At 38.8% G+C, this 23,476-nt stretch overlaps 1 protein-coding gene across 1 annotated transcript in view; it reads right to left on the bottom strand.

Annotated features, from left to right (window-relative positions):
• The window catches only part of LOC139728014 (RNA-binding protein 5-like), a 29,192-nt gene that overhangs the window by 3,237 nt on the left and 2,479 nt on the right, over window positions 1-23,476 (bottom strand). The window contains exons 2-18 of the mRNA XM_071638983.1: window positions 21,844-22,001; window positions 20,601-20,686; window positions 20,003-20,077; window positions 19,284-19,353; window positions 17,720-17,793; window positions 15,994-16,074; window positions 14,308-14,368; window positions 12,841-12,882; window positions 11,965-12,189; window positions 11,264-11,319; window positions 10,523-10,706; window positions 9,343-9,608; window positions 8,477-8,608; window positions 7,754-7,921; window positions 5,102-5,239; window positions 4,092-4,187; window positions 3,163-3,480 (exon numbers count right to left, since the gene is read on the bottom strand). Of these exons, the coding sequence (XP_071495084.1) occupies window positions 3,163-3,480; window positions 4,092-4,187; window positions 5,102-5,239; window positions 7,754-7,921; window positions 8,477-8,608; window positions 9,343-9,608; window positions 10,523-10,706; window positions 11,264-11,319; window positions 11,965-12,189; window positions 12,841-12,882; window positions 14,308-14,368; window positions 15,994-16,074; window positions 17,720-17,793; window positions 19,284-19,353; window positions 20,003-20,077; window positions 20,601-20,686; window positions 21,844-22,001 (2,230 nt within the window). The remainder of the gene's footprint in view (window positions 1-3,162; window positions 3,481-4,091; window positions 4,188-5,101; window positions 5,240-7,753; window positions 7,922-8,476; window positions 8,609-9,342; window positions 9,609-10,522; window positions 10,707-11,263; window positions 11,320-11,964; window positions 12,190-12,840; window positions 12,883-14,307; window positions 14,369-15,993; window positions 16,075-17,719; window positions 17,794-19,283; window positions 19,354-20,002; window positions 20,078-20,600; window positions 20,687-21,843; window positions 22,002-23,476) is intronic.

Below are 23,476 nucleotides of genomic sequence, written 5' to 3'. Positions count from 1 at the left end.
CCAGGCCCTCATACACAGTGTGTTTTTATACCTACGATCTCACATACTGCAATGGATATATGATGTAAAAGAACCATAATCGCACTGATTGCATAAGATGGATGTCGCAAAGGGTAGTAGGCAGGGAATGACATCTTCGAGCTAAAGGTCTTGTCAAAAATCAAAAACATTATTGGGAACAACGCACACCATCTTGTGTACACTACATGTAAAAACATTCATACTCTTTTCTCAAATAGAAGAGAACTAGAAATGTCGCTTTGGCGACTGATGCCTCCGCCATAATGCATGATTCTCCCAATAGGTGTATAGTACAATGTCTTCACAATGTGTGATGACAGTTTCACATAACTGGCAAAATATCGAAATGACAGGTTTGTCAAAATGTCTTGAATGTTCACTTTCCATGATCTGGGTTTGCTATAGTAATTGTCTATTAAAGGACAAGTCCACCTTCATATACATTAGGATTGAGAGACTGCAGCAATATTAGTAGAAGACATCAGTGAAAGTTTGAGGAAAATCTTGAATATTTAAGTATCTGCGCAGTCACTGCTGGATGAGAAGACTACTACAGTGTATCAGGCCTCGAATTAACCGACGGCCACCGACGGCCATGGCCGTCGGTGCCCCTCTCGTTGGCCGCAATGCCTTTTGTTTTTTTATCAAAGTTACGGCCAAAAAAAAATGTGCCCTTTTTCTTGGGGCCGTGGTGCCCTTTTAGAATGAAAGTTATTATTTATGACGTATGATATGCCCTTTCTCAAAGTCTCTTAAATAAGCTTGAACAACTTTCCTGATCTCAAATATCATACCTTCAGTTAACTCGCGTCCCAATATATCTGATTCAAACTCAAAGTATCTTTCCGAGGTACGAGACGACGTGTACGTACATGTACGCCCGACCGGCTTTTACCGTCCCGACTGCCTCCGCAGCGCAGCGGCCGCGAGTATGTACTAGCTAGGCAGCGCATATTCAGATAGAGTAGTAAAGAGTGAACACCAAGTTCACCAAGAAAAAAGAAAAATCCCACGATGCCAAGGTGTGCCAGACTGGGGAATGGGGAGGGGTGGAGAGAGAGAGAGACCAATCAACAGAAGAAACCGCGCGTACTGGCGCATTCTTGAGGTCATGAACTGTCTGTCACAGACTAATCATAGCAATCTACACGCGCATGCAAATTCCTTTGCCTTGTGGTTTTGCCAGCCAGCTGTCGGAATGTGCTTTGAAGTTTCATGGCAGCCTGGCCTGGCTGGCCTGAAAGAGTGTCGAGTTGCAATCAATACCTACTGTTGTTTTATTCCTGTTTTAAAAAATGTTGTTTCACCTGATAGAAACGCGGAGATCGGGAATGTGTTACAGCTGTAGGGAAGAGGTTTTTGTTGTGTGTTGCACTTTGTGTGTGTGTGTGTGTGTGTGTGTGTTTTGTTTGTTTTTCTCGGTTTGTTTTTCTTCTTTTTTTTTCATAAACACCAAACATGCCCTTTCCAATGTGGCCTTGGTGCCCCTCTGACTGACTTAAGTGCCCTGGCCTCTTGGAAAAAGTGCCCTTTTCTAAATGGCCTTGCCCCTCCAAAATCCTATTTCGAGGCCTGGTGTATGATGTCACGTGCGTACAAGTATATAAGGAAAATAAAATGAGAATTTCACAAAACTTGACTTTTTGAGTAAAGTGCACATTTCTTCGACTTGCTACTGACGTATGTTAAGGGTAATATTATTCCCCCTGCCTTCTGAAAGAGAGAAGTCGAATGTTCTTTTGTTATGCGAGAAAAATGGAAATGTGTTGAATTTTCTTTATTCTTTCTTTGTATCGTTGTACTCATGTGACATCACAAGCTTACTTAGTCTTTTCATCCAGCCGTGACTGAGCAGAAACTTCAAAAATTCATAACTTTTGAACGGATTGTCCGATTTTCCTCAAACTCTCATGGATGTGTTCTACTAATATTGATGCATTCACTCAACCCACATGTCTATGAAGGTGAACTTGTCCTTTAAAGAGTGCAGGTACACATATATTTGGGGAATTGAACATTTTTACTTGACTTCTGACCGACCTTATTATAAGTTTATGCATTGAGTATAATTTCCAAGGTATGAAGAAAGAGTGTAATTACAGTACAAAATAAATCTTTTTTTTTTTAATTTAAACCTGACCTTTGACCCTTAACCTTTGACCTTTGACCTTCTGGCTGGAAATTTCCAAGAGAATCTCCATTAAGTAATACATGTACATATATATATTGAATTTTACAACTAATAATGCAATCATTGCATAAACTAGTATATGAGGGAAATAGTAACATTTTGAGGAGTTGACCTTGATCTTTGACCCCCTGACTTTTGACCCATGACCCCTAAATTCCCTAGATAATCCCTGCCAGTCAGTACATGCATATGCACCAAGTTCCATGAAGATAGATTGCACCACTTGCGAGAAAAGTGATATTGCAACATTTTCAACTAACCTTTGACCTTTTGACCTTTGACCTTATGACATGAAACTCTCTCTGGAGAATCTTTACGCAGTAGTACATGTCTACACTAAGTTTCAAGAAAATAACTGCGGGCATTTGACCTTGACCTTTTGACCTTTGACCTCTTGCCAATGTCACTACAATCTACTCAACTAATTGTCCCATCATACATCATCCCTGGACCATGTTTGGTGAAAGCTGCTTAATCCAGTTTTGAGTTATCACGTAAACAGATAAATTTTAGGATTTGACCTTGATCTCTGATCTTTGACCTCTGTCCGATTTCACTGAAAAACTACTCAAGTAATTGTCCTATCATACATCATCCTCCACCAAAGTTTGGTGAAATTTGCCCCATCCAGTCTTGATTTATCGCGTAAACGGATGCAATTTCATGATTTGACCTTGACCTTTGACCTTTAGCCGATTTCACCCAAAATCTAATCAAGTCATTGCCCCATCATACTTCATACTTGGACCAAGTTTGGTAAAATTCCAGTAAATATTACTCAAGGTATCGCGTAAACGAAAGCGGACAAACGGACGGACGGACAACCCGAAAACATAATGCCTCCGGCACCACTTCGTGGCGGAGGCATAAAAAGGACGGACACATTCCATGGGGCAATAAAAGACTGAGCCAATAAATGTTGACGAGCATGATTTCAAGCACACACTTACCTCCCCCTGATTGCTGTCTTCTGATTGTAAGCCAGTCCTCTTCTTTAGAGCCTCAAGGTTTTGTTTGTGAAGATCTGAGAACTGTTGGTGCTTTACCAGCACCTCCTTGGAAGGAAACTGTCGCTTGCACAGGAGACAGATGAGCTTGCTCCAGTCTGTAAGGCTGTTTGGCACGGCCTCCCTGGTTCCGCCGCCACCTCCACTGCTACCACCCCCACCACTACTGCCACTGCTTGGTGGTGCTTGCTTCTTACTTGGTGGTGAATCTGCCTCATGATCACTGTCACTGTCTCCTCCATACTGGGCAAGGATGTTGATCTGGTGTGATGCAACAGAAAATATTTGCATTTTTTTCTTCCTCTTCTTCGTCTTAGTTTAATAGGATTTTAAAAGGATGCCGAGAACATCATTACATTTCCAAATAAGCAGTGCAGCAAAACAGTTGCATTATAACCTGACCATTTGTCAGACTGGTTTAACAGCATGGTGACAGCATACAGGAAAAGGAAAGAATGGGAGTTGTCTTTCGATCTCCTGTTTCATATGTCCTCGACTGCTTTGATCTAGGATTTTTTAGAGTATCTAGAGCATCTAATGACCTCCTAAATGTGAAGTAAAATTCACACAGGAGTTTCTTTCTATAGAAGAAGCAAAGCCCTGTGTGCCTTTTTAAACTTTAGTGCTGATCACATGGCACGGGTTTTGTCACATTATGCTAGTGTACAATAGTATACAATATGCAATATACTATCAACAGTACAGCAAGCTCTATGATTCTGACAAATTTCTTGAACTCAACCACTTCCTGCTAAGCCAATGCTTGCCATGAAACAGCAAATATGAAAGCACTACTGCTCATTTTAAAACTATCTCCATCCCTTGATTTAATTCACAAAATGACACAAAGTTCTTGAATAACTAACACTTACAATAGATGACTTAGACTGCTTCTTCCTCTGATCCTCACTTGTAGCAGAGCGCTTCAATGCTAGCATCACTGACTGCTTGGTCTCAGCTGGGTCAGCCTGGTAAGTGAAAGAAAAGGATGTCAGAGATAATGCATCTTAATTATTATACTACAATGAAGAACTTCTGTTGTAGAATAAGGCATGATGAAAGATGTACTGGAAGTGGACATAGAATATCAACTTGCATAAATAAGACAATACAGGGTGCTAAATTTGCCCATACTGCTTCTGTCTGTCTTGCGGAGGGCGTTTAGGAGCTTGAAAACACAGTGGCACAAACAACTGCTTGTTATCTTACACAGAGAGGTCTTGATAAGTTTGCACGAAGGCTGCAGAAATCATGATTAGAAGTACAGAGTGTATTCCCCAACAAATATCAAAAGCATCAGAATAGAAGCCAAAAGCAAAACAGAGAAAACTCTTCATGACATAATTTGCTATTCCTACCCATGAGTACCTATCGCATATTTGCAAAAAGCATAACATGTATGTTGTGAACACATGAACTAGCTTTTCCATCTGTTAAAGGGACCATATAGTTTTGATTGAGACCTAATTTCAGGTTTCTAACATTTTTTGGTGAGATAATGAGAAACCTCTTATGAAATATGAAAGAGCATGTAATTCTATGAGGAATTCAATGTTAATTTGATGAAAATTGGTTTTGAAATGGCTCAGATATCCAAAAAAGAGTGATTTTGATAAAGTGTGGGACCCACACTTTTTTACGATCACTTTGTTTTATTTTGTTTTTGGATGTTTCAGTCATTCCAAATCCAATTTTCATCAAATAAACTTTGAATTCCTCCTAAACTGGTATGTTATGTAGTATATCATAAGTGTTTTCTTGGTATCTCGCAAAAAGTTAGAAGCCCATTTCTTATCTCCACCAATACTGTACCATCCCTTTAAACTACAAAGAATGTTTTGCCATGTTCTCTATCAACACAAGGAGTATACTCTCCACCTACCCGTTTGCTTAGGACAGCGAATCCAGCATCAGCCGTGGCAGATGAGTTGTCCTTCTTAGTACTGTTATTACTTTTCTTGGCTTTGACATTCTTCATCTCATTCATTGTCTCAGCCCATCTTCTCATGTCACTGGCAACCTTTACAGAAGGTATGAAGAGAAAGCGATTAGAGAAAAGAAACATGTGCACCTTTCAAGAAAAAGGATGAATACAAGCACTGGCTAATGATGATGGTTATGAAGAAATGGGGACCAAGCAAGTCATTGATATCTATAATGGCCTACATGCACACAAAAGACTGTCACTATTGGTGAACGGTCACTGTGGACAGACTGCATTTTATATAATCCTCTGTCTCTGAAATACTTCTAGTAGCCACTGTTAGCATGAGATAGCGCAGACAGGTTTGATTGGTACAAAATTTCATACTACAACTTAGAAGGAATTGTGTAAGGTTTACTGATCTTAATTAAGCCACTACATTGTTTGGTTCTTTTAGGAGGTCATATTATTTGGAATGGAAGGGGGAAGGACCATGTTGTAGGTGAGCTTCACATCGAATGAAAAAAAAAACAAGAGACCCGCGGGTCACGCGCTCACCTGAGTATCGCAATTTCACCTTCCATGCATTCTTGCACACTCTTACCTGAGAACATTGGAAACTTAGGTCTGCATATGGATCCCCCCCCCCCCCCCAACTCCAGGGTGGGGGGGGGGGGGGGGGGGGCAAGCAGCCCTGGATCTGCAATGAACAAACTTGGAACTACACGTAAAGTCATCAATGTACAAACTCATGGTATGTATTAACTATGCTTTATCATTTCTGGTTCTAGAGTAGAAGATTTTAAATATTCCTTAATGTGGGAGGGGGGAGGGGTGGGAGGTGGGCCCCATAGGGGCCCCCCAAGAGGGACATGGTGCCCATTTGAAGGAATTGAGATTCTATCCCCCGAGGGATGCTACCTGCTAAGTTTGGTCAAAATTAATCATGAGGTTTTTAAGAAGAAGATGAACGTGTACAATTCAGGCCCCATTACAACTGTAGTGTAGGACTTCTCTCCATCCCCTCTCCTGGGTCCCAAGGGAGGGGGTACCCCTGATTCCGCCAATCCCATGAACAAACTTGAAACTACAGTCATCAATGTACTAACTCATAGTGTTATCTAAGCCCTATCACTTCTGGTTCTAGAAGATTTTTAAAGATTCCTTAATTTTAGGGGGTTTGGGTCCCCCTGGGGGCCCTCCAGGTGGGCCATGGTGCCCATTTGAACAAATTGAGATCCTATCCCCCTAGGGATGCTACCTACCAAGTTTGGTGGAAATCAGACATGGGGATATCAAAGTGAATATGAAAATGTACGATTTAGGCCCCATTAGGACCCCTCCCCATCCCCCTCCCCTGGGTCCCAAGGGGGGCACCCCTGATTCCCCCATGAACAAACTTGAAACTACAGTCATCAATGTACTAACTCATAGCATTAACTAAGCTCTATCACTTCTGGTTCTAGAGAAGAAGATTTTTAAAGATTCCTTAATTTTAGGGTGTTTGGGCCCCCCTGGGGCCCCCCAGGTGGGCCATGGTGCCCATTTGAACAAATTGAGATCCTACCCCCCTAGGGATGCTACCTGCCAAGTTTGGTGAAAATCGGTCATGGGGTTCTCAAGAAGAAGATGAAAATGTAAAAAGTTTACGCACGACGGACGACGGACGCCGGACGAAGAGCGATCGCAATAGCTCACTTGAGCCTTCGGCTCAGGTGAGCTAAAAACCTGTTAATTCATGGACATTTTTTATACATTCAACCTACAGACATATATTAAAACATACCCTAAAGAGTTCAATAACAAGTTTGTATTGTACAAGTGATGCATTTTGCCTCTTTTCATATAAAACCCAATGAAACTTCACATTGAAATTAAGTTGAAAGAGATGGAATGCCTTCTCCTAAACTTGCAATTCCATACTATACTATGTTGAAGATGGCTTTAATAAAAAGAGTGAAACCAGACAAACAATATGTTACTATGATTCTATTACTAATTCTACTAGCTTTTTACAACAAACTTGAACATGGTGTTGAATTGTACAAGAACTAAAGCACACTTAATCATGGTTTAACTGACAACATTCAAAGTGTTCTGCACATTCTTTACTTAATTTCCAAAAATGCACAGAACCAAGCATCTTGGAACATAGAGCTGATTTCAATTAGTTTGATTGCATAATGCAAAAGCTGTAATTTTTGCATACGGATACTCTCACAAATGAGGTCACAGAAATTTTCACAAGATGTTGTTTTCGTGATTTGACATTAAGGCTATCATACACAGTGCACTAATGTCTGTCCATTCACGCCGTCACTTTGTGTGATCAAGATCAGGGGGCATCTCATGACGTGTTTTGTCTGACATATTGGTTGGACAAATTTGGTCTCGGCCAATCAAATGCAAGGATTTCAGTAGTTTGTAACAGCTTGTCAGAAAAATATCCGACCAAACGCTTCATGAAATGCCCCCCTGTGGCAATATTTTTACTAGTTCAATTCCCGGCCCAACAGTAATTTGTAAAATTCACAAAAATCAACCCTTCACTAAAATAAAAAGCTTTTACAGTATCTGATTGCAATTCATCACTGCAGTAGGTATACAAACCTTCTTGGCCATTTTGGTTTTCTCCTTCTTGTTCTTATCTTCTTTCTCCTTCTCCACTGGACCATGCTCTCCAAGTTTAGGTGGGGCCACAGACCCTTGATGTGGTGCAGGGACATACTGTGTTCCATCCCAATACATGTACTGCTGGGTGTGTGTGTTGTAGTAATACTGAAAGGAAAACGGATTGTTGGTTAATCAAATGGTTATTCTACTACGAACAACAAACAAACAAACAAACAAACAAACAAACCAGAAAAAGACAAACCCCAACAACAAAACAATGAAGATAAATTGATTAAGCAGGTCAGCAGTTTTATAATGCTTCTTGAAAACTTCAGGGTGGAGGGATAAAAATTAAATACAGATCACCTTAAGACCTATCATAACACCCAATGACAAATGCAGATTTGTATGAAATGCCAGCAATGGCTCTGCACCAAGGCTTTGTACAAAAGACAGTTATCTTTCTGGGTCTCTGACAAACAATATGTCTACACTGGTTCCGACATTTGTACTTCACAAGTATAGGGAGAGAAAAAATAAATTTCAGGTCTGGTGAGACTCTGTTGGCAAGAAAATATGTTATGATTTATACATTTCACATGGAATTCTAATACAGGCCATTCCATTCCAATAACCAAAGACCCCCCCATGACAAGAAGAAATGCTGCCCCATTTGATTGAAAACAGCATGCACTGGCAATCATGCATCATGAAAATTACCTGTGAGTTTGGATCATAGTACAGGCCTGTCTGGGGGTCGTAGTAGAAGCCAGATGTCTCATCATACTGATAGTGTGAGGTGTCTGGGTAGTAGCTGCCATCAGAGCTTGTATTGGATGTCTGGTGCTGAAGCTTTAAATAGAAACACACAGTAGAATACATGATATGACCATTCCAACTTCTTGTTCTTTTACTTAAAATAAATGACAATGAGTTAGTGAGAATGCAAAAATCTGGTCAGAGCTGGACTGAGGTTCACATTCTACTTTGTTCTGACCAACCATGGTTTATGACTTCTTCTATTTGGTATGAATGTGCAAGTTCCTACAACACTCATAACAACTCCTTTGCCATAGCTACAGTTACATTGAGGGATAAAATAACTACGAATCAAAAATAATCAGAAGAATTTTACATGAGAATATCATTAACTTGTATTTGTTTTCAAAAGTTCATTACATCAGAGTTTTATCCATTTCATGCAACTTATCTTGTCGCTGTTCACTGAAAATACTTTACAGAGAACCTTATGTGTCAAGCTCTCTTAAAATGAGGTACCACAGGTGAATTCGGCAGTACATATTTTCCATTTCTAGCCCTTTTTTTTTTCCTTGTACACTCATGAGGTACCTATCATAACAAGGTAAGGTCGGTGGCCACAGTGATCTCATAGCAGGGGTTTCCTTGTAACAAGTAATAGAACCCAAGTGGGAATGACAATGTGACTGAAAGCAGCTTTCGTGGTATGTTGTGACAAGAACAATTTTAGTGCCACCGAGCTTCAGGAGACACTGAACAGAGCATGCAACCTGGTACAAAAAGAGCAAAACAGGGAGAGATGACTGACAAGCCTATCTAATACTCACTGCGTGACCTTCGGCCTCTGAGCTCCACTCTTCAGCTGTGACAGCAGTAGTCTTTGCTGGTTGCTCTGTGACAGCTGTGTCAACAACCTGGCTCTGGACTAAGGCTTCTTCATCAGTGCCTGGGGGAGGTAAGTCCACTTTGGCCTTTTTGGACTTCTTCTCTGGCCCTTGGCGGATCTTGTTCAGCAGCTTCTTGGTGATATGCTGTTGCTCTAGCTGCATCTTCCGCGCTGCTTGAACCTGCTCCTGCGCCAAAGCTGCTTTGTCTACGGGGAAAATGACCATAAATAAACATACAAGTCAGAAATCATATACTGTATACGCTATAATTTTCGCGTACATAAATTTTCGCGAATTGCCGCTGTCACACATTTTCGCGAGTGGTTAAATTCGCGATTGGGGGACCAGAGAAAATATGAAGTGGCAAAGAAAGTGTGAATTTTCAAATTACTAGCAAATAACAATGATGCTAGTTACACACTGCATGAAAAAAAACTTACCAAACTCTGCGAACTAGTAAGTTAGAATTCAACATTTTTGAAGTGGTTAAGTCCATCGCGCTAGATTTCTGACGAGTGGTCCCCTTGCGATAATGGATTGGCTCTCTACAGTATTCGTAAGTAGACATGGACTTGCTACGTGTATATGTACGTAAACAAGCTTAGCCAGTATGATCGGTTCGGTAAGCCGTGACATGGTATACTAGTACTGAAATGTTCGTATCATCAAGGCAAGGGATTCATTTTGGAAGGTAATATTTTCGCGTGTTGGTAATTTCGCGAATAGCTCCCGACTCGCGAAATTCGCGAAAATAAAACCCCCGCGAAATATATAGCGTATACAGTATTCTCCAACAGTGACATTTCTGCACCTCACATATATGGCTTAAGTGCACTGCACACATGAAACCTCAGAAAAGCAAGCATTTTAATTGACTTTCAAAGCCCTCAGCTTACATAGCAAAGCCCATTTAAGAGCTGGAAAGCATCTACTTAGTCCATCTTTACATCTTTGTTGTGTAAATATATATATTTTTAAGGTTACTTTATAGTGGCGCTAATAAAAAGCCAAGATTGAAAATAACATTTGAGATGACACATTCCATTAATTTGCATGCAATCATATTTACTGAACATAAGATAGACTGAAAGAAACCAACATTGGACTGTGACCCTCGTACCTGCGGCTGAAAGTTCCTGTTGCTGCTGTTGTTGGGCAGCAACGGTGTACTGTCCTGCAGTGTACCCTGCATAGCTTTGGTCATACTGACTTGCTGCTGCTACTGCTGCTGCGGCTGCTGTGCTGGCTTCTGTCTGCTGGTAGTACTGTTCATAGTACTCCTGTGATGTCACATCAGTCTGCTGCTACTCATACAGACAGGAATAATGACAATAAATCAGATACAATGACTCCCTGCAAGGAGATAGATGCAGACATCTTCTTACAACAGCCTCAGTGTCAAATCGCAAATTTACCGAAAACATCTTGCAAAAATGTCTGTTACCTCCTCATTTGCAAAAATTTCTGTATGCAAAATAACAGCCTTTACAATAGTCTACCATGGCCAAGTCAAGGTAATATCAGTACACAAATTGTACAAGTTATACATACACAAATCATCATAGCAACAACATACATCTGTAAACTAGTATTGTTGGACTGCAACATTTTCGCATCACCTTGAGAAAGCATACTTTTTCTTTACCCATAGCTCAAAGGGACAAAGTTGGACTTTCAAGTAGCGTATTGCGTACTAAATAGAGATTTGTGAAACACGACAAGTACAACCACAATAGCGCCCACTTATAGCAACTGTCATGTCATATACAGAAGTATTCACACTCAATGGGATTGAATGATGTCTACAACAAAATGAAATAAAATGACTACAGTGGATATTGTATATCATGTCATGACTCACTTCTGTCCAGGCAGAGTAGTCCTCTTCTGTTCCCTCTTTACAGTAGTGCACAGAAACTATGGAGACAATATAAATGAACAGGAAAATAACAGGTTCAGTATCTACAAACCATCATATCCTTGCTTGGTAATACAATATATATGACTAGATGTGCCAAGACACACATTTACACTCAAAGAAAAAAAAACACCTACATTTACATCTACAAGAGACCAGCATAGACAAAAAATAGGCTCTAAATTTGAAGTGTTACAACTGATACAAGCTGAAAGCAAGCCTATTACATGCACAATGAGGAAATAATATTTATAGGTTAATCAAATAGCCCTATCAGACTTTCAGCTTCGAGACAAGGCTTGGAACACTTGGCAGAGATGATGACTTCATTATCTATGCCTACACCCGTCCAATAAAGAAAGACTTGATATGCAGTTTACCTTTTGAATGATTTACACTTGTAGGAACAAAAATAGGAAAAACTATCATTAACTTGTATGCACACATGCATGACATGCACTTTGACCTGCATGTAGAGACAAAGAAACATCATCAGAAATGAGTGTCTCCCACATAGGACGTACACGTAAATAATTTTGAAATTGAATGAGGAAGAAAACTCATTTCTTTTGCTGGCAAAAAAAGAGAAAATGATAATAATAATAATAATAATCACTTGTGAGATAGCCAAAAGGGATACTCACTCTGCTTGCCATCCAACATGAACGGGGGTTGCATATTGGCAATGATCTCCAGGAGATGGCTGGCATATTCTATAGTGGACAAAGCTACATAACACAGGCCCCTGGACATGTTTGTTGTTGGGTCTCTGATGAGTTGGATGTTCATATCTACGGCAGTAATCTCATGCAGCTCCTTCTGGACTTTTTCTTCCGAAGTAAGTGAATCCAGTCCCATCAACAGGAGAACTAATATTAGGGTATAGAAAAGTTCACTGTTCTTGAGAGGCAGCACAAATTTTCATCTCCGTTCAAAAATACTACAATTCAACAAAGGTCTTGTGAGAGTCACTTCTTTTCTAATTTTCCAATTAATCTGCATTCATAACACTAAGTAACATTATCATTTGACTTACACTTGGTGGAATTTATGTCCAGAACATGACATATATTTGATGTCTTTGTGAATATTGCAGGATTGAAATACAAGAAATTATAAACCAACTTTAATTCTTTACATTCAACCTTGCAGGCTGTACTCAGTACATTTTCCTTTGCCATGATACTAATTTCTGACATGTTAGGAGTCAATGAATAGGGACTTTGCATCATGATATAAAATTGTAATGGGACAGACAGAAGGATAGACAACAGAGACAACATAATGCCTATGACACCCCTTCAGTGTGGAGGCATACAAATATTTGTAAAGGTTCATTCATATAAGCTTCATTCACATAATCTATGATAATTTTATGTTTTAGCTGACAGGACAGAAAATGAACAATACAAATTCATACATTTACACCAGAGTCCATCTCAATTACTCAGTTTTACACTAATGGAAATATCAAAAAGCTTGTAATACTGACAACATGTAAACATGAATTGTCTACTCACTTCTTGTGGGGACGACACTGATTTGGCTATACCTTTCGGATTCTGAAAGAAACAAACAGAGGACAATTTGCTTTACTGCAAAAACAGTTGAGGTTAATTATTGGGTTAAACATGAAGGCCTTTTTGCTTTTTACCCTATGAAATGACAACAGAACCAAGCACTAAAGAGCAAAAGCTTTCTTCAGAATAATAAATAGATAGATAAATAAATAAATAAATAAATAAATAAATAAATAAATAAATATATAAATAAATAAATAAATAAATAAATAAATAAATAAATAAATAAATAAATAAATAAATAAATAAATGGAAAAATAAAAGAACAAGAGAAAGAAAGATGGTAGGCAAAATTCCAAAATAAATTGCACAATAACCTGGTGAGAAATTACACAGTAATCAATAAATCAATATACCTCTGCAATTCAGGCCAAAAAAGTCCAATATGTGGCAGAAAAGAGGGAAGATTGATTTGATGTACATGACTGCCCACATTTACCAGACATGGTGCACACACAGTCACACACGCATAAGTCAAATTATTAGCAAATATTACAAGTGTGATATGATTGACAATTCATAATTCCCAAGACAGACAACAAATTATCAGGTTCCATCTTCTCCACTGATTGGCCTTTAACCCTAATCAGGCTGGGGGGGGCGGAATCCGCCCCCCCCCCTTGACGTTTCGCGCAATATCTTCGCAGCGCGATAAGCTCCCGCCGCGATGTTTCATGACTTTATTCTTTCAAGTATCGCGCAACTTTTGAGACCAAAATTGTTGCGCCCGCGTGTACCGTTTTGACGCGACGCCCGTTCGAAAAAAATTTGTCAACCCCAAAATTGCTCCAAAACGTGATTTTGTGTACAAATCCAAAGCAAATTGTGTTTTTTCAATTAATTCACATAAAAATTCATATCTTGACTTAGAATGGACGAAATTAATTTATTTTAGCATAATAAAGCTTCGAAAAATGTCTGTGACAAATTTTGGCCAAAAAACAAACAAAAACAAAAGGTCGAAAAACAAAGAAATACATAAGAAATTCAAAAACAATCAATACATAAGAAATTAATTTCGATACAGATTTTTTTTTATTCTATGTCTCAGGAGAATGATACAAGAAACATTTTAAAAAAGAAATTAGCTTAATTAGAGCATTAATAAGTGATTTAGAGCCCAAAACTGATTTTATGCATAAATTACAATAATTAATCAATATAAAATATAAGAAACATTTTTCGGAGAAAGCAACCATACATTTTGATAGTATACGTCGCGGGCGTCGCGTGTGCCGATTTTCGGCGCGATCACGCGTTCCATAGGCGAGATCTGAAGGGGGGAGGGGGCGGAATCCGCCCCGCCCCCCGCCCCCCCGATATAGCATAGCCGAAAAAGCCCAGCCTGATTAGGGTTAAGGCACATAGCTTTCACAACTTGCAATATTTCTAAAAGCAGCAACTTACCATTTTTTTCAATACCACACTTGAAGCAGTTGGCTCTTCTCTTGAAGTTTTGAGTTCCGCACTGTGGAGAAAAGATACAATTGTGTCAATAAAACATGATATCAAGAACTAGAAATGTCGCTATGGCGACTGGTATGCCTCCGCCATAATGCATGATTCTCCTAATAGGTCTATAGTACATGTGGACAATGTGTGATTACATTTTCACAAAATTGGCAAAATATTAAAAGTACATGTTTGTCACAAATGTATCGAATGTTTACCTTCCTTGACCTATGTTTAATTGGATGAATAGGAGAGCATGTACTTTAACTTCGACTTTGACCCTTTCATAAGTTTACGCACTTGAGTAATTTTCAAGGTATGGAGAAAAAGTGCAATTTCTGTATTGAACAGTAAATTGTTATCATTTTCATCTGGTCTTTGATTCATAAGAGAATCACTATCAGGCAGAACATACATAAATATGTACTAAGTTTAAAGATTACTTGAGCCACTTCCGAGATATGGAGAAAGTAGTAAGTTCAGCACTTTCACTTGATCTTTGACCTTTTGACCTTTGACCTTCTTGGCAAAAAAAAAATCCCAGAGAATCTCTAGTGGGTAATATACATGCATACATTAAGTTTTTAAAAAAATAATCCTGCTGGCATTGCATAAATATAAGGGAAATAGTAAAATTTCAAAGTATTGCCCTTGACCTTTGACCCCTGACCTTTGACCCCATGAACCCCCAATTCCCTACCTAACTACTGCCAGTCAGTATATGCATGTATACTTTGTTCCATAAAGATACTTTGAACAATTTCGAAGATACAGAGAAAAAAGTGAAATTTTAACATTTTACTTGACCTTTTGACCTTTGACCTTTTGACCTCATGACCCCAAACTTTCACCAAAGAATCTTAATTGGGTAATACATGTATACACTAAGTTTCAAGAAAATATCTTCAGGCAATGCATAGATATGGGGGAAATAGTGCAATTTTAAGCATTTGACCTTGACCTTTTGACCTTTGACCTTGAGCATGTGCACCCAAAAGTTGATAGGCACAACTTCACCCCCTAATACACATACATGCCAAATTTCATTAGGATACCTCAAGAGGTTTTGATAGTTACCCTGTCCACAAAATTCATTACGGACGGACGGAAGGACGGACGGACGGAAGGACGGACGGACGGAAGGACGGACGGAAGGACGGACGGAAGGACGGACGGACGGACGGACGGACGGACGGACGGACAACCCGAAAACATAATGCCTCCGGCACCACTTCGTGGCGGAGGCATAAAAACATTAAAACAGAAAGTGGACATCTCCACATCAATGTCTCTCAGTTCTGCTTTTCACTTCGATGTATTTCTTTGACATGTCAAAATGTCAAATCCATAATTGTAAATGTATTTCAAATCGTTCCATTGTGCCGGTGGATGAAGTCTGTGAAGGCTTTCATCCATACTCATGACCATGAAAACGACTGTGGAGAGAAGAGATGAATGAAGTGACAAGAAAAGTGTAAGGAAAGGAGGGATAGTAGAGTCTTCTTGTGTTGTGAATCGGTGTAATGCAACGGTGGAATTGCCATGTGGATAGTCCTAAACAGGACTGGGTATTCTTTTCACAGGTCACAATACTTATCACAGTCTTTTATGAACTAAACACATCATCTGAAGAATACTCACTTGTGAACAGAACCAGTCTTCATCCCCTCTGCTCTTGCTGTAGGTCAGGGTAGCACGGCCATCGCCTATCACCAAAACGCCCTGCAAACATTGAAACACAGAAACACACACAAATATTAGTGAAAGTCTCTTCTGTTACCACCTTGAAACCTGCCAAAAAGCCTCCTCGGAGGTCATGCTTTCTTCAAGACTAACTAAAGACAGTCTGAATTAAGCCCATGACCTCTGTCACCAGTGACCACCAACAACACACACACCGAAAAAAAAAAAATGACAAAAAACAAGTCTGATTTGCGCAAACTAGGGATACCACTGTAACAACCTTGACAGCAAACAAAGCATGTGAAACCTTTCAGAGAAAGCATTCTGAATAATAATCATTGTATAAGATCTGCATATATAAATATGCCTCACTTTTCAGCTTCGGACAGTTTGACACTAAACTGCCCGGGAATAGGAAAAAAAAACTGATTCTGAGAATTTACCCCCAAGTACAAGATGATTTGAATAAAGGTAATTCAACAAGAGCAATAGCTCAGTAAAACTTGAGCAGTACTGAATGTGTATGAAAATGTAAGCATCAGTATTATCATCAAACATGGTGTCCTTTGGGGAGCTGGCAATAGCTCTCCGTCACATGACTACAGTGTGTTTTGTGTAGTATCTCACACAAATCCACTGGACTAAAAACAAACAGAGCCAAAAATGGTCAATGGTTCAGTTTTCTGAACACACCTCTTCTAACATTTTTGACAAACAGCATGTTGCATTTATGCCATCTAAGTGACTTTTAATTCTCTCAAAATTTGTGATTCGTTTCAAATTTCCATTAACCTGTGCTTGTGTTTCATTACTCTTATCCAAAATAGCCTTACTATGAGGGTAAGCTCTCCTTTAATAAAACTATTGGGCAGCCATGCCATTTGCTTATAGATACTGCTACCACGTGACCCTGCAATGTACCTTTACAAAGATGACTGCGTAAAACCAACAGATATTAGAAGAGAGACAGCAACTAGATCATCTGCCCTTTATGAAGATTTGTTGATACAAACTGCATTATTCAGATTTAAAACAAATTTCTCATCAAATCTGTGGAGCTCCACTAGTTTTGCAGAAGGAAAGAATGCCTCTCTCTCCTATAAAATGGCTGTTGTCCGCTAACATTCGCTGTAGACTTCTGTCAAACTCCAACTTATAGAAAGATCAAGGAGGCTTGCATAGCTGAAATTGGCTAATTTATCTGACTGCAACAACTGTGGGCAAAGACCTCACAAACATGTCAATACACACTGCTCTGAGCGCAACAAAGACACTGAAAAAGGTTACAGTTTGCTGCTAATGTAGGTAAAAAGCTACATTTCCACATGTTCATTTAGATGGTCATGCGAGACCAAAACACCAAATGATATCCTGTATAAAGCTGCAGGTATGGAATCAACTGACAGTGTAAATGATTATTCCCCCCCCCCCCCATATTGTCAAAATCAAGTTAAGTTCTCCTAGTTGAATCACCACTGTTCCTGTCTAGTTTAATGACAAATACATGCCCACCATTGTGTTGCTTTCTGCACCTATTTTGTTACCCCCCCCCCCCCCCCCACAAAATACTCAGCAATGCTTGATTGCTGCTCTTGTCTGGAAAGAGGTGCGGGGTCAACTAATGTCAGGGTAGGAGCTGAAGAAGAGAGCCGTAATATCGTGACGGGCACGATCTCAACAAAACCTGGTTTTCCTCCATCCATCGCTGAGCGTCCGGAAGGAATTGGAACTCCACAAATGCGAAGCCTCTTGAAGCACCTAAAGGAGGGTACACAGGAGAGGCCAGCAAATGGACCCAAAAGCTGGGTGTTAGCAGAGTTTTTTTCTCACGGTATTCATAGTATTTGAAATCCTTTCCTTTTTTTCTCTTTCTTTCCCCCTAATCTATCTGGACAGGCATTCAGCTGACATGATTGGCAATCAATTTGTATGCTTGACAGCATGTTTTGCCAAAAAGAGAAAGTGTGAAAAGAACAGAATTGATCATTTGTCACTACATTGAAACAACATTGATGCAGAAATGCCAAATACAGCAACATTAGACAGAAATCACATCTCTGCCTAGCACATAAATGTATTTATACAAGGCATGCTTTCTATTTCTTGAAGAGAAAGACTCTTGTACAGAACACCAGTACTTTCCAAACACACACCTACACATAGTCATGTCTGATTCAGCACCTCATAATCATCTGTAATTACCAGTCAATATGATTTACTGATTACAAGGGTTCTATTGGATGATATTTTGAAGCACTTAATGACGGCTTCAAATAAGGAGCCAGACAAGCCACTATTGTAATGAATATGCTACATATGTCCCCTTCTATTCATTAGGTAAAATGTATGTCAACCAATATGGGTCTTTTGAAAAGAAAAGGAACAGCCACATGGCTGAATAAGAAGTTCAAAAGAATATATATTCTACAATGCACAAATTTTAAAATTTTTTGAAAGAGTTCTACAAAATGGGGCAAATATAAGATCCTTAAGGCCTTGGTTATAGAAACTCTACTTTTTCCTATCAAATATACATACTGAGGCAACATAGTTGGATTTTTTTTTTTCTTTTTGAGTTCACGGACTACAATCAAAGTAGTTGTCTTATTCAAGCAGATCACTAGGCAAATACTTGGTGCTTCAATGCCAAAATTAAATACATATCATGACACAATAATTTGGTGTCTGATACAACTGTAAAATTAATGTCTGAAACAGACAAACCCATTTACATCAAAATATCAAACATCACACCCAGATTACAAAGCCGGTGATCTACCTTTGGATATCCATAAAGGCTCCCATACAGACAAATTATGAACAAAACAGGAATATAAACTGATGCCTATATTTTGGTCGATGCCTTGGTGGCAAATTATTTGACAATGAACACATCTGTACCTGCATGCTCAAAATGTACCTACCTGTGCAGCTGCAAGACGACCTTTCAACCTGCTGGAATAAAGCTTTCATCATAATGACAAAGAGGAATAAATGGGTTTGTTGAAAGCAAGACTAAGAAAGGTACAGGTATAATGAAGAAAGGTTTCTCCATCAATGTTTTCGTTTCTCTTGTGACAAATGATCAATTTCTCTGGCTTGCATTCCTGTGAATACAACTACGATGAGGTATTGGAAGTGATTTTGCATGCCAATCCAAATAAATCAATGCTCTGTCCATAAATACAAGCAGTCCCAAATTCTGCCCCACCACTCTTGAGGAGTATCCGTCTCCTACACAATCTCACCTGAGTCTTTGTGTTTGACTAGCCGCACATCCTGGATTGGTGATCCAAATAGCTGCAAAATTCCCCGTAACTGTTGAAACATAACAGAATATAACAATTGGCAAAAACATTTGCAGCAATATATACAAGAATATAAGTACCCACTTCGGACACTGGGTACTGGAATAGAATAAATTTAGATAATTCTTATCTCACACAAATATGTCATAGTGACACCCATGTCTAACACAGTAGAAATTAGGGACATTTTATTCATATTTTGTCTCACTTTTAAAGGAAGGAGATATCTTCAATCTTTATGTGTGGATATTCCTGTATGTTAAAACATTTTAAAATTGTCAGCACATCAGGCTACAGATTTAGAACACACACATATTTCTTGAAACATGGAGGCAAGAAATTTGACTGTACCTGTAAGCATTATGCATTGAATGTTGAAACATTTTCAGCTTGTGCATTTTCACATTTTCCTTGTGTATGTTATTCCCAGCAAATACCTTTGCCATTTAAACATGGCATAGTTTTCCTTGTTTTTTTAGATTTCTAGATTCTAGATTTTCTAGATTCTAGTTCTCCTAGATGCTCACATTCTGGGAGTAAAAAATCTTTGCTGGGTCACTTCCAAATTCCACTTCCCAAACAAATGTGTCAATCCCTGTAATCATGTACTTGTGCAATTAAAAAAAAAAAAAAAAATGTGCATTTGCAGTCAAACTTACATGTGCTTCATCTACTTCTACAGGAAGATGCTTGATAAGAATTGTTCTGCAAGGCTTTTCTGACTGAGCTCTCCTCTGAAAGATAAGGGGAAAATACCAAGATATATACAAACATTTTGGGATGATACCAATTACATTTATTTTATATACGTCATTCCCACTCCCCCCCCCCCCCCCAAAAAAAAAAAAAAACATTAGTAATTCAATCAAAAGGCAAAACAATGTTTATACTTTACTTAGGACCTAGTACACAAAAATTCATATACAGATGTAACAGAAAAGCCTTCATTCATCTCAACAAAATTGTAAAGACACAGACGCTATATGAATTTATTTCAAGACTTGTTTGCAAAAAAAAAAAAAAAAAATTGCAGTCTCAAATGAAGTTTTGTTTTGGATATTTTTATTTCAGTATAGGACGCTCTGTGGCCAAGAGTCAGGGGCTATCAGAAGTAAAATTGCAACGGACATCACTGATGACTAAAGTCATCTCATGATAAAACTCTGGGTAAACATTCTGAATCAAGGTTTTCACCTTAAATGCTATCTGTCAAGCACGTATATCACGGACATAAAATTGGCAAAGGAAAAAACTCACTTCATCCCTTCTCCGCTCTCTTCGTCTATTTCTTGTGCGACTTTTCTTTTCTTCATGGTGGTAGTCACGGTCATCATAATCTCGAGCTGGATAAGAATCAAAAAAATTGTGACAGGTATAATTTTCTCTTCTTACATTCAATAATCAATCAAGCAGCATCTTTAACACAATAAATATTTGCATTTGACTTTAATATATACTCGTCATACACAGTATTCACCAGCAATGAAGGTTTGCCTTATTTTCAGGAGAAACCTCGAGCAATAAATTTGAGGGTGCAGCCTATACACCACCACAACAAAGTCCTAATCTTTCCAACCTAGTGAATCACCATAATCAAAATACATAAACACATGCATGTATGGGACTAAGCAATGGATTAAACAAGCTCTGAACACATAGCGTAGTACAAACAAGGCTTACAAATGTAACTTTGTGCAAACCTAAAGCAATACAACATTTGGTTATTCTTTCATGGCATATTGCATCAAACTGTTAGCATTTGTCTCAGGAGGAACCCACTTGTGTGTTTTCAATGAAAGTTTTATTCTTTAACAAACATTGAATGCAATGACATACAATAATTTAGATGCCACTGACTCAGTCTTTTTTTTAAACAGAATTTAATTCTTTGCATCAAACACTATAGACCTGTGATAGATTACCAAACACTCTGCACTCACATCCCAAAATATTTAATATTCTTTTGAAAAAGAGTGAACTCACATTTATGAGTAAGCTGATTTCTAAACTTTAAAGGGCCCCTGAAATCCAAATGCAGGTTGATTTGTGTTGATTTATGATATCCTCAACATCACTTTTGCAGTGAAACGAATATCTAGATACATTCCATTTGAACAATTTTTTCTTCTATTTTTCTTCAGATTACTTGGGAATGCCCACAAAAAATCCTTCCAAACCAATATTCCTCAGATGACCTCATCTGTCAATCATTGCTAAAGTACTGAAATGTTTAACAAAAGACATTGGAATACACCGTCCCTCAACTCAGCATAACTTGCATGTTCCCTCGCCATGTCTTTTGTTAGTCACATAAATATCACTTGGCGTTGCCAAGTAATCTGAAGAAAAATAGAAGAAAATAATCATTAAAAATATATGGAATGTTTCTAGATATTCGTTTCACCGCAAAAGTGATGTTGAGGGTATCATAAATCAACACAAAATCAACATGCATTTAGATTTCAGAGGCCCTTTAAACGACTTCCAATACAGCACTCACCATCACTTCTGCTACGTGATCGCACTCTATCATCAGTATCTCCCAGCGAAGATGAATAAGCACTTGACTCCCATCCTGATGTAAGAAGGCGCTGGCGATCCCATGACCCTTGTACCTGAGGATACTGGCCTGTAGCCCTGCTAATCACATCTCTTGCTCTGCCAACATAAATGATCACAACACATTAGTACAGTTACAGTCAACAGTGCAAAAGCTAATATTTGATTATTATTCACTCTATCATTTTACTGTATATCAGGAAAAAAGAAAAATATACATGTTGACATGGAAATCAAGGAAGAGATACATAAGGAAACAGAAAAAAAAAATGAAGAGGAACTGAATAGGAAATCAATAAAAGTTACACAAGAGGAAACCAAAAAAAAAAGAAAAAAGAAAGATGAATAGGAAGGAGAGGGAAAATACAACACTTATAAATGAAAGAAAAAGGAAACAAGATATAAAAAGAGATAGAGATATATATAGGACCAGGGGATGCACACACACAAGCTCAACCACTGTGTATACAAATTACTACTGCAAGTTTTGGCAGAGGGAAAAGGACAAAGAAATTCAGCTTCTCAAAGACACCATAGAAAAAGCCCCTGTGATCACTACCTTCAGTAAAATCAAACAATCAACCCTCACTGCATGTATGTGCTGAGTGTTTTTGTACTGTGCCAATCACTTGTGTCCAGAGCAGCATTTAGATTTCATCAGGTAATTGCGTTATTCCAACACTTGCAAAAGTGCTAAAATGTAACTTCTGTCAGATTTTGGAGGCTCATGCATTGCATGATGCATTATTTACTCAACGAATAGCCCAACCAGACAGATGTCATCGCGACAAACACACACAGCGACAGGTGTGCAACATTTGATAATTACTCCTTCTAGAACTGCATATACATACATTTGATGTACTGTACCTAGTGCTAGGGTGCGCGCTCTTGTACATTATAGAAATAATTTCTACTCGCGCCTTTATATGCCAGCCTTTTGCTTGTTATACAGGGTACTTTTACCCTGCGTTCACATTGGATTTGGACCCGTCGTTGCGGGGAAAGTCATTGGATATCTTATCTTTTTTGTAAACAACCGACCGTCGACACTGCTATCTCATCTGTCCCCGAGTTGTGGGGCAAGCTCTGCCACTTGAAACCAGGGGTGGTATTCTGAACACCGTTTTATCTCTGTTGTAACTTGTGTTGTAACTTGCATTGTAAGTCTGTGAGTTACAACACCGCTAAAACAGTTGTATATCGGTATTCTGAAAACTGTTTAACGGTGTTGTAAGTCATGATAACTACGCCCATCGCAATAATCATATCCAATAGGAAATATTGTTAGAAGTAGCATCTAAGACATTTCAACCAAGATTGCTCCCTTGGGTAAATACGCCTTGCTTAACTCTGCGCGTTTTAACAAGCGCTCATTCTCTGGCGTGCACACAAATAGGACAATGGCATGCGCAGGTAAAGAGAGCCAGAGATAAAATAAAGTTACAACAGAAGCTTGATCATTATGCCTTCTTACCGGTTTTGACGTACAGTTGGTGCGGTAGGGGATTCGCAAAGCTATCTCAGATTGAGTCTTTTTACCAGGTATTTGAAATTTTGTTTAAAAAATAAGA

The sequence above is a fragment of the Diadema antillarum genome, unplaced genomic scaffold (assembly GCF_040938485.1).
Source record: "Diadema antillarum isolate AM-2024a unplaced genomic scaffold, OU_Dant_1.0 scf00000018, whole genome shotgun sequence".
Taxonomy (NCBI): domain Eukaryota; kingdom Metazoa; phylum Echinodermata; class Echinoidea; order Diadematoida; family Diadematidae; genus Diadema; species Diadema antillarum.
Note: the sequence above shows the minus strand (reverse complement) of the source record. Positions and strands in the feature narration are given on the sequence as shown.